The following is an 11,853-nucleotide window of genomic DNA, read 5'->3' as shown; positions in this document are numbered from 1 at the left end:
AAACTTTTGTTTTATTTTTTTTGTATTTTAGCAGTCTGTAGAAAACACTGTGTTAATGGTGGTTGTAAGCCTAATTTATGTGCAGTGAATTATTGTTACAGCACTATGGTTAAAAATGGCAACAACAAAAAGTGATGCAGTTGAAAATATCCATTAGGTAAAGTACAATGACATAGTTAAAAGAACAACAAAATACTGCATACTGCAGTTATTGTAATGCAGTATATATAGTACTATGGTATCGTAATTGTAGAATTCTATAGCAAAATAAAAGTATAATAAAAGTTCTGTAATTTACTTCAGTAGATTGTAGTTTATGTAGTAAACTGTAGTAGTATATAATGTAGTATACTGTAGTAATAAAACTGCAGTTTTCTGTAGTATACTATAGTTTACTGTAGTAGTATATATGTGGTATACTGTAGTAATGAAACTGCAGTTTTCTGTAGTATACTATAGTTTACTGTAGTAAAACTACTATAGTAAGGTTAAAAAACACCACAATATTTACTATAGTATATATAGGGTATACTATAGTTTATTTACTATAGTAAACTATAGAATGTTCTGTAGTATACTATAGTTTACTGTAGTAAAACTACTATAGTAAGGTTAAAAAACACTACAATATTTACTATAGTATATATAGGGTATACTATAGTTTATTTACTATAGTAAACTATAGAATGTTCTGTAGTATACTATAGTTTACTGTAGTAAAACTACTATAGTAAGGTTCAAAAACACTACAATATTTACTATAGTATATATAGGGTATACTATAGTTTATTTACTATAGTAAACTATAGAATGTTCTGTAGTATACTATAGTTTACTGTAGTAAAACTACTATAGTAAGGTTCAAAAACACTACAATATTTACTATAGTATATATAGGGTATACTATAGTATATTTACTATAGTAAACTATAGAATGTTCTGTAGTATACTATAGTTAACTGTAGTAAAACTACTATAGTAAGGTTAAAAAACACTACAATATTTACTATAGTATATATAGGGTATACTATAGTTTATTTACTATAGTAAACTATAGAATGTTCTGTAGTATACCATAGTTTACTGTAGTAAAACTACTATAGTAAGGCTCAAAAAGACTACAATATTTAGTATAGTATATATAGGGTATACTATAGTTTATTTATTATAGTAAACTATAGAATGTTCTGTAGTATACTATAGTTTACTGTAGTAAAACTACTATAGAATGAAAGACTGGATGTGCCGAAATTTCCTTCAGCTAAATGAGGATAAAACAGAGATAATTGTATTTGGTGCTAAAACGGAAAGGCTTAAAGAAACCCAACACCTTCACTCTCTGTCCCTGAAAACCTCAATCAAAGCCAGAAATCTAGGGGTTATCATGGATTCTGATTTACATTTCGAAAGTCACATCAAATCAGTTACAAAATCTGCATATTATCACCTTAAAAATGTAGCAAGACTTGGAGGGCTCATGTCCACCGAAGACTTACAAAAACTTGTACATGCCTTTATCCCTAGTAAGCTTGATGGTCTCCTTACAGGTCTCCCAAAACAAACTCAAAGGAAGCTTCAGCTTGTTCAGAATGCTGCTGCTAGAGTTTTAACAAAGACCAAAAAATTTGAACATATTACACCAATTCTTAAATCGTTACATTGGCTTCCTGTAGGTCAGAGAATTGATTCTACATGGTTTGGGCCCAAAATATTTAACTGATATGCTTCCACTACATAAGCCTTCTAGAACACTAAGATCTTCTGAGACCAATCTGTTAATTATCCCCAGAGTAAACACGAAACATGTGAAAGCAGGATTTAGTTACTATGCAACAAATAGCTGGAATAAACTCCCTGAGGATTTAAGACTTGCCCCAACTCTGAGCACCTTTAAAACAAGATTGAAGACTTTTATGTTTGCTTTAGCTTTCTGCTAAATCTTAAATACTTTACCTTTATTTTACTAAAATGCCTTTTTAACTTTCCCTTTATTTTCTATTTTTACCAGAAAAATACATGATCTGATACCAGAGAGAAAGGTTGTATAAGGGTTAGAGTCCTGAGTTTGTTTGTCCTTTTGGTCTGGGCTAGAGTCCTAGAAGCTGGGTTAGAGTCCTATAATTGGTTGAATAAGGCCTTTGGTCTGGGCTAGAGTCCTAGAAGCTGGGTTAGAGTCCTAGAATAAGTTGAATAAGGCCTTTGGTCTGGGCTAGAGTCCTAGAAGCTGGGTTAGAGTCCTAGAATAAGTTGAATAAGGCCTTTGGTCTGGGCTAGAGTCCTAGAAGCTGGGTTAGAGTCCTAGAATATTGTTAAGGGTTAGAGTCCTGAGTTTGTATAAGGGTTAGAGTCCTGAGTTTGTATTTGTATAAGGGTTAGAGTCCTGAGTTTGTATAAGGGTTAGAGTCCTGAGTTTGTATTTGTATAAGGGTTAGAGTCCTGAGTTTGTTTGTTTGTATAAGGGTTAGAGTCCTGAGTTTGTGTCCAAGTTCTGTCTGGGTTAGAGTCCTAGAATCTGGATTGGAGTTCCAGAGAAAGGACCAAGTTCCTTTAGGTCGGGTTGTAGTCCCGACTTGGGTTCCAGAGAGACTGTTGATCTGATCTTAAATACATTGCACTTTCAATTTTACTTACTAAAAACCTTTTTAACTTTCAATTTAATTTTCTCTTAAATACATTGCACTTTCTATTTTACTCATTTCTTGCATATGTTTTCTTTTACTTATCTATTATTTTATTTTATTGTATGACAATGTTTATATGTGAAGCACTTTGAGTCTGCCTTGTGTATGAAAAGTGCTAGATAAATAAAGTTGCCTTGCCTATAGTAAGGTTAAAAAACACTACAATATTTACTATAGTATGTATAGGGTATACTATAGTTTATTTACTATAGTAAACTATAGAATTTTTTCATGTGGGGCCCAGCATCACAAGAAGCTCCAGCTCGCCATCCACGACATCTTGCCAGTCGCAATGTCTCCACTTGGTTGTGTTGGGTTGCCCCCCCGTCCACTTGGTTGTGTTCGGTTGCCCCCCCGTCACTGCAGGTTGGGGATGCCGTCCCAGGGGTCCGTTTCCCTGTTATGAAGATGTATGGGGGCACTGCTGGAACCAGGTGGACAGGCTGTCCACATCCCCAGCAGACCCTGGGGAACGCCCTGGGCAACCGCTCCACTTGCAGTGGGGCAGCCCACACTAGCTGTGTCAATTCTTCCGTCCAGGCAAGTGCTGCTGCCTTCCACTCAATCCCACTCGCACTCACTGCGCCGTATCTCCAAGCTGAAGCGGTGGGGATAAGTTCGAATGGCGACGGGAGCCGGCGGCCCAGTTCAGCTCCTTCCTACTCACCATGTTGGAGCCCCAGCCGGGAATGAGGGCCACGTGTTTTGGAATTCTGTATTATTATGACTTGTGTGTGTTTATTGTTTATTCTGCTCATTCATCTTTAGATCGACTAAATCCCCAAAATCTTTCATGAGTAAATAAAAAAAATATTAGCTCCATTACTCCATAATAGAAAAAAATATATAATAAACCAGCATTTATATTGAAGTCTAAATCATTAACTACAATATTCATGAGAGTTAACGAGAATGCATTTGTGTGTGTGTGTGTGTGTGTGTGTGTGTGTGTGTGTGTGTGTGTGTGTGTGTGTGTGTGTGTGTGTGTGTGTGTGTGTGTGTGTGTGTGTGTGTGTGTGTGTGTGTGGGCGCATGGGCGGGTGAGTGCGTGTCACTGCATGTGACCTAGTCAGTTGTTCAAATACTCAGGGGCTCGGGCCCTATGGTCTGCTGAGCATTCTACCATGCGGACAGTATTATGAGGGAGGGAGGGAGAGAGGGAGGGGAGAAGGAGAAGGGGGGGGGGGCGGCGGCACACAAGGGAGGAGTTATTTTTCTCTTCCGCAAGCGTGAGCGCATGTCGCTGTGTGTGTTTCTGTTTGAGTGTGTGTGGTGTGTGGTGTGTGGTGTGTCTGTGTGTGCGTGCGCGCGTGCGTGCGTGATCGCGAATCGCTCGATAGAGAGAGAAAAAGGACAGAGCAGCAGCAGCGTTTACTCTGACCAGTGTTGGAAGCAAGAAGAAGTGCGAGGAAGACTGGGACGAGTGTCTGCCTACACATGTAAGCCTGCTCTATTTTGGACCAATAGAAGGAGTTCCTTTAAGACTGAAGGTTTCTACGGCTAACTGTTATGTTTACTGGCTATGTTTAGCTTAAGGGGCAGAGCAGGGAACCGTTATGTTAGCGCTCTCTGTAACAATGCAGGGATTAGGGGATTTCAGCCTTATGTGCACCGGCCACTGAACCGACGTCAACTCTCAATGCGCTGTAGATTAGGTATGCATCATAAACGTGACTCACTGTGTTCTGTGGCTAATATAAGTGGAAACATACCGTATACTCTTATATATAATCATATTGTGCAGTGTGCACCCCAGATAACTTACATCACATTTCAAAGTATCTGTAATTTTTGTAAACAAGCCTTGCCTTGTGTATTTTTTTTCAACTATATGGGGCAGCTTTTTTTTGTCTGTTTAAGAACAAATAAAGAATATAAGTTATTGTTTTAGTCCAAGCATATTGACTAAACTGCGATGCAATGCAATGTGCTGTAAGGTATATTACAGGAAGAATCCAGAATAAGATGGTGGTCATAAATCAGCCTCAGCATTCACTCCTCAACCGGTTGCCACGCAACTCAAAGTCCAACTCAAGGGGCCTCTCACTATCGCAATGGCATTACCGGTGAAAGGGGAATAGGTGTTCAGCCGTGCTCTTTTCCAGTTCACATCTGTAGGACTCTTGGTACAGATTGCGACGGCTGCATTGTGTTGTGATTGCTTTACAGACCCTCCCTCCCCATCTTCCCAAGATGCCTAAGCATTGTCAACACTGTAGCTCCTGGTTGACTTCAAATTATTTCTGGGTGGACAAGAAACATTGAGCCCACCGGAAAACCAGTCAATAAGGATATTTGTGTTTGCTGATAGTGACATGATGTGATATTGTTTATTAACTGACAGACAGTCGCCAAACGACAAGGTTCCTCTTTTCACTAAGAGCTCAATTACATGCGATGACAAATGAACGCCGGTGCTAGTGTCCTCCCGGCATAGTAAACACCCATCTGATTAGCACGTAACAAAGGAGATAGCAACGCTGGAGATGAGCTTATTTCCACAACCATTCATTTCATGGTAAAATGGCCGCTATTATGCCTGATAAAGCAGCTTCATTCTGAAAGGAAAAAAAAAACATAGACACCATCAACATCTATCTTCCTCAGGTTTCTTTCTCTTTTCTATTGATATGTTTTCCATGTTGCCTTTAATCAGTATAGTGGGGACTTGGTCCATCTATTTTAGCTTGTGGAGTGTTTTTCTTATATAGAAAATATGCATTACACTTCCATAACACGTCTAATTAAGCGATAACAAACAAGAGGGAATGCTGTGCTCCTGAATATCAGCAAGACTGGGATTTGATGGGAGGAACTTAATATGCAACAGCAGATTATGATTTGTGTTAATAATTAATTGGCTCAGCCAACCCCAATTGTTCCGCAACTGGACCGGTACTGGACTGCCAAGCAAAACCAGTTTCTTTCCCGAAACTAGCTTGCTACCCTGGGTCGACACGCTACTGCAGGCCGGCTTTGTGTCATGTACGTTTATTGGTTTGTTTCCATTCATGTTATTAACGATTATTAGCAACACCTGTAAAGCGGATTGATACAAGTATAGGTATCTCTATTCTCTATATTATTCAGCACTCATGGTATCGTGGCCTCTTGTCCAAACAGAAGACTTGGTCGGCACTTGCTGTTGTATCATTTACATTTATACCACAGTATAGCTGAAGACTGGATTCAGATTCTACTGACACGTCTGCCTTTTACCACTTCTGAATCAATGCTCTAGAAATCAACATTATCAACGATTTTCAAAAACAATTATCGATCAGAGGTTTCCATGACAATGGAAGAAAAGTAATAGATATATATTACATATTTTAATAGTTTGTTGGCCAACCTTGAGACTCTGGGAGTTTGCGTTTCTAAATTGATGTGTAGGCAGAAATAGATTTTCTACTTTCTTTTATCTCTGCCTCTCTCCACTCTCTCTGTTGTGCGCTAGAATGCTGCTGGCCGTTGTCTATAGCTGTGTAGGGGGAGGAGCGCTGCTGTATGCCCTCTACCGCTGGATCATCCCCAACCTGTTGCAGTACCACACTGGAGCGTTGTTATTCTGGCACGACGACCTGGTCCCCTGGGTGAGGGACACCGTCTATGGCTCCACCCGCCCAGAGGTAGGGCTGTTGCTCTCACTCACTCACTCACTCACTCAGTCACTCGCTCACTCACTCGCTCGCTCGCTCGCTCGCTAGCTATTAATTAACTCAAGTTAAGATTTAACTCAAAAACCTTTTGTTGTAAAACATAAAAGTTTTTACACTAAACTAATGAGCCAAACATTTCAACATAAATGCAATTGAACATTGACCTGTTGAGATGTGCCAAACCCTTAAGTCTCCCCCAATTGCACTTCTAGCGTATTCTGGCCGAAGTAAAGAGGAAGGCCACCAGGGGTGACGCCAGGAGTGTGGTGGACACCATCGACCAGTACTGCAGGCATCAAGAATGGGCCATGAATGTGGGGGACGAGAAAGGTAAGGCATTGGTGTCTTGAATATGGATTCAGGGCTCCCTCTTCCTTGTGTTCCTTCTCAAGGTTCCTTACCTCTGAGGTTTTGTGGAGTTTTCCCCCTGGCCAGTCGGAGGGCGTAGAATTAGGTGATCACAGAGCCCTTTGAGAATAAATGAGGTTACATTCCAGACACGCCACACAGTGCCAAGGTTTGGAGCAGTGCTGGAAGTTGTAGCACGGCTTGGTCGGGCGACTCCATATGACAGCGCTGGTGATGGCGCTGTCATTGAAGATAGCGGTTGGAATTTATAGAGCATCGTGTGACAACGGATGATTAACTTGCTTGGGTTTTTTACCTCTTGCCCTTTTAGTGAGAGTCCTACGGTGTGGGCCTGTGAAGCCTGACTAGACTGATTTAAGTTCTCAGTGGGGGCCTCTTTGTCTGTCTCCCCTCCCTCCAGGCACCATCCTGGACTCCATCGTGTGTGAGGTGAAGCCCAGGGCGATGCTAGAGCTGGGGACCTACTGCGGTTACTCGGCGGTGCGCATCGCCAGCCTGCTGCCCCCAAACTCAAGGCTGATCACCATGGAGTTCAACCCTGTGTTCGCCGCCATCGCACGCCAGGTCATCGCCTGGGCAGGAGTGGAGGATAAGGTGAGATGTGTGCATGAAATAAAACAGACCGACACTGTCCTCCGTTTCCATATGTTTAAAGTATATTAATACTGTAAAATAAATGCAGAATATAACACAGGGTCATTCAGGAAAAGGAAGGCAAGGGTCAACTACACACATAATACAAATATAAAAAAATGCTAATCTACGTAAAAACGATCTAGGTAAAATATACATGTTGGGTTAGCAATAATGATATGTAGGGTTTAACAATAATTAAGATAATAAACTTTGCAGTAAAAAAACCTCCTTCCATTTCTGACGGTGAATATTTTTTGTCGTCATGGTCGTTGTCATATTTCTCTCCCCAGGTGGTGCTCATCGAGGGCCCATCCGGGGACTGGATCCCTAAAATGAAGAAGGAGTTCGGGTTGACTTCGTTTGACTTGGTGTTCTTGGACCACTGGAAGGATTGCTACCTACCCGACACCAAACTAATGGAGGCAAGGCTAACAATAAGATGGCAATTTATTAATCCTGTTGTTACCGCAGCATAAGTACAGTGCAAATCGAATAAACTCAGTATAATAAACGATAGAATACAATTTTTAATGACTACTATTTGAGGGTAATTTGTTAGAAATGGCATCAGGTATTAATGAGTGAAATGCATGGAGAATATTCGTTTCAAGTTGACCACGCCTGCCACTGTATGAGACAATTAGGACTGCTATTTTTTGGCAAATCAGGGCATGTCTTCTGTGATTGGTTTGGGGAATCAGTCTTGCCTGTCCATCACATATGCGTGAAATGCAACACTTCTCAATGGTGGAGAAACTTAGGGAGGGGGTGCCAAGGGGGGGGGGGGGGGGGGTTCTTGGGTTGTTTAGTTTCAAAATCGTATTATTTTCTGCTCTCTCTTTACAACTCTAAAACCGAACCTACTGCACTTTTTAGGGATTACCATTAAATGATACAGCTCCAGCATACAGTATAACATTAGCATTGTTATTGATTTCACCCAACATCACCACCTCAGGAGTGCGGCCTGCTCAGGACGGGCAGCATCCTGGTGGCCGACAACGTCATCTGTCCCGGGGCGCCTGATTACCTGGAGTACGTGCGTGGCAGCCCGCGGTACGAGAGCAAGTACTTCCGCTCCCATCTGGAGTACACCAGAGTAGAGGACGGCATAGAGAAGTCTGTCTTCCTGGGGTAGCTGAGCTTCCTGCCCCTCCTCTCTCACTCACTCAGTCACACACACACACACACACACACACACACACACACACACACACACACACACACACACACACACACACACACACACACACACACACACACACACACACAAAATAATTAACAAACTAATATAAATACTGATCTAAGACCCTATGAACATTCTCATAGTTGGACTCAAGAATATATAAGATTCAGGCCAAACAATGTGTGAACCTTTTTATCAACAGGCTGTTTCAGAGAATGATTTGTTCCTCTGGCTTCCTGAGACTATACTGAATTTAGGAGCTCACATTATGATATATCTTGATTGTCTCACGAGGCTGATGTTCGTCAACCCTGTTCCTTGGTATAACCCGGGAGCTACAATGACCACGGAAGCGTTGCATCATGTTTGCTTACAACTTGCTCCACTGGACACGTCGCAGCGCAAGATTAAGAGGATTCTATAGGACCGATAGATAAACAACTATGCCTGCTCTGCTTTATAGGTTTTTTCATTGTTGTGAACAAGGTGATTGTGCATACAGTACATGTTAAGTCATTTAACAGAATAATGTTTTCATTGGCAATCTCTTAACCAAACTCACCTGAAGCTCCAATGACCGCACCAATTGTCCTTCAAATGTTGTCTGACCTTAAATTGTCCTTGTATAAAAAAATGTCTGTGGTCGTACAACTCGCTGTATTTCCATGTCTATGATCACATGTTGAAACTAGCGAGGTAAACAAGTGGTTCATAGTCTGAGGACAGACACATGGTTGTAGTTATATGGGTGTAGTTTTGTTGCACGTGATATGGGGGTGCTTCATGTTCCCACCGTAGGGTGCAGGTGGATGCAGGGAATGTATGCAGGAATGCAATTACAAGTCAAGATATTTGTTAACAAATTTGATAAAGAGCAGTAGTTTCCATGTGCAACTACAACTTCATAGAAATAATCCATACATTTAAACAATTTGAATTGGCATACAATCATACATACTTTCTTAAAAAAAACACATATTCATAGAGAGATGTGCAACACTTGTAAAGAAAGACTTAATTTCTATCTTAGCCTCTTTGCTGCGTGTCTGTTGGTGCCATCCAAAATGGATGGCATCTTTTGTTGAAATAGTTTGCCTTGATACACTAGGGGGCAGTAGTGAACCTTTTAAAATTCATACTCTGAACATGAATGCATTTTTTATAATCTTGGATATGAAAAAACATAATAAAATCATATTGTATACGGCCATATTGGTTGTGATAATTCCTAGTGATGTGTAATAATACATTCATACAAAAAATATATACTTCAAATATAGTATAACGAAGTCAGTATGTACATATGATGTATCTAAACAGTATTTTACTTATTAAATCGAGTAATAAAACACATTTATGGGTTTATGTTTTTGATCTGTGTGTTACTCCCAAAATATGAATGAATCCCTTTGGTTTATTGTTCACTACATTAAGCTTTTTCTTTTTGAAAATCAAGAATTGGGTAATTGTGAACAGGTGTACACTGTGTGTGTGTGTGTGTGTGTGTGTGTGTGTGTGTGTCTGTCGCAAACACGTGTTAAAATATTGGTGTGTATGTGCGTCTATGCCATGTGTAGCCTGTGTCATTATGAATCAAATCACTGCATGAATCTAATCCCTCAGAGAGACGGAGCTCCGTCAGGGGCAGGGGAGGGCGGGAGGTTGTGGTGGGTGTGTGACGGTTGGGTCGGGTGATGATGGTGGTGATGATGATGGTGGTTGTGGTGGTGGTGGGAGGGCTGTATACAAAATATGAGCTAGTCCACCTAAGGCTTTCTTCTCAGACGCAAGCATGATAATCCCAATCTGTGACCATTAGTGCAGCGAGAGAACATAGCGAGAAAAGATAGAGAGAGAGTGAGAGGGAATGAGGCAGTGAGGGGGTCGAGAGAGAGAGAGAGGGAGGGAGAGAGAGAGAGAGAGAGAGAGAGAGAGAGAGAGAGAGAGAGAGAGAGAGAGAGAGAGAGAGAGATAGCCTAGGACAGAGATGCAAGCCCACATAGAGAGAGGAGATAGAGTGAGGGGGAGAGAGAGGGCTTTTAAGGGATTTGGCTGTGTAGAATGTCACTGTCGTAATGCTTTTTTCTCCTTCTCCTCTCCGATTCTGTCATGATGCCCTAAAGCCTCGAAGGTCTGCCTTGTTTTATCTTCATCTTTTTTTTATCAATCAAACACCTTTTTTTCTCGCAGCATCATCATCATTATTTTGGAATGCTCTAATTTGTTTTGAGTGACAACAACGCTGCACTTCTGACATGATAGAGGATTTACTTTTTCAGAGGAGAGGACAGTGTTGCCTCTAAATATCGTCAGACATCATCGGACCACGGTGGTTAGTAGCCCTTCTATGACTTGGCTGTGATGGATACAATCAAGACCGGTCAATGAGGAATGGACAGGTGAGCTGGAAGCTAACCTCTGCACCCTATGCTTTCAAAGTTTCCTGTGACTTGAGGAAGATGCAGGGAAAAATCACTAACTTTATTTTCAGATTTAACACTACTTCGAGGTTTGAACATCAGCCAAATTTGCATAATTTGCATTTGTTGTGTGGACCAGTATTAACGTCTGATAGTTGCATCTACTTAATACTGTGGAATAAGGGCAATGGGTTTTTGGTGATTTCAATCATTCAGTGTTATGGGATCTCTAGTAAGATGCATAGACCATGAGCCATTATTACGGTATGCTTATATGATGTCATACTGAAAGGTTTTTTCATGTCTATAGTTCCCAAACATCTGGCAGTATTACAATGAACAGAGCAGGGTAGGGTAGGGTCCCAAAAATCTTGCGGCACCTTGTATTGTTATTCCATGGAAAACCTAGCACGTACAGGATACCTCTTTCTCTCCTCTCTCTGTCTCGATCTAGCTCTCTCTGTCTCATTCTCTTTCTTTTCTATGTCTAGTTCTACCTCTCTCTGACTGTCTCTCTAACTGTCTCATTCATATGCTTACAAACTAACACTCTCACTGTGCAGGTGTTTGTACACACACACACCCCGACACACACACACACACACACATTTTTGAACATGATTTTTTTCTGAAATGTAAATCTTCTAAGACAATGCCACAGTTCATGGTAAGCTATACTGCTTAATAATAACAACCACATTGCATTAAGTGGTGGTTTTCTATGTATGTTGGATGAAGTCAATCTTAAGATCACGTCATCCTCTCATCCTCATCAGCATTAACATGCCTGACGTCATGGCATGTTCCCAGGACCCACTCAGCTCTCTCTCTCTCATTGGTCCTCAGGGCTGGCAGGTAGAGGCAGAAGCCTGCTGTGATTGGTTCCTTCGGCGGTCATCGCC

At 41.1% G+C, this 11,853-nt stretch overlaps 1 protein-coding gene across 1 annotated transcript; it reads left to right on the top strand.

Annotated features, from left to right (window-relative positions):
* The first annotated feature begins 3,956 nt into the window (after positions 1-3,956).
* Positions 3,957-9,356, top strand: comtb (catechol-O-methyltransferase b). The gene is made up of 6 exons (XM_056606736.1): positions 3,957-4,120; positions 6,139-6,310; positions 6,553-6,670; positions 7,110-7,303; positions 7,636-7,767; positions 8,304-9,356. Exons 2-6 carry the CDS (start codon positions 6,140-6,142, stop codon positions 8,481-8,483), a joined length of 795 nt encoding a protein of 264 aa, XP_056462711.1. The 5' UTR covers positions 3,957-4,120; position 6,139; the 3' UTR covers positions 8,484-9,356.
* The last annotated feature ends 2,497 nt before the right edge of the window (positions 9,357-11,853 follow it).

Source organism: Gadus chalcogrammus, chromosome 13, assembly GCF_026213295.1.
Source record: "Gadus chalcogrammus isolate NIFS_2021 chromosome 13, NIFS_Gcha_1.0, whole genome shotgun sequence".
Lineage (NCBI taxonomy): Eukaryota > Metazoa > Chordata > Actinopteri > Gadiformes > Gadidae > Gadus > Gadus chalcogrammus.
Note: the sequence above shows the minus strand (reverse complement) of the source record. Positions and strands in the feature narration are given on the sequence as shown.

Coding starts and splice junctions, on each gene's coding strand:
- comtb (XM_056606736.1), top strand. CDS start 6,140: ATGCTGCTGGCCGTTGTCTATAGCTGTGTAGGGGGAGGAGCGCTGCTG. Junction 7,304..7,635: donor GGGCAGGAGTGGAGGATAAG/GTGAGATGTGTG, acceptor TTCTCTCCCCAG/GTGGTGCTCATCGAGGGCCC. Junction 7,768..8,303: donor CCGACACCAAACTAATGGAG/GCAAGGCTAACA, acceptor TCACCACCTCAG/GAGTGCGGCCTGCTCAGGAC.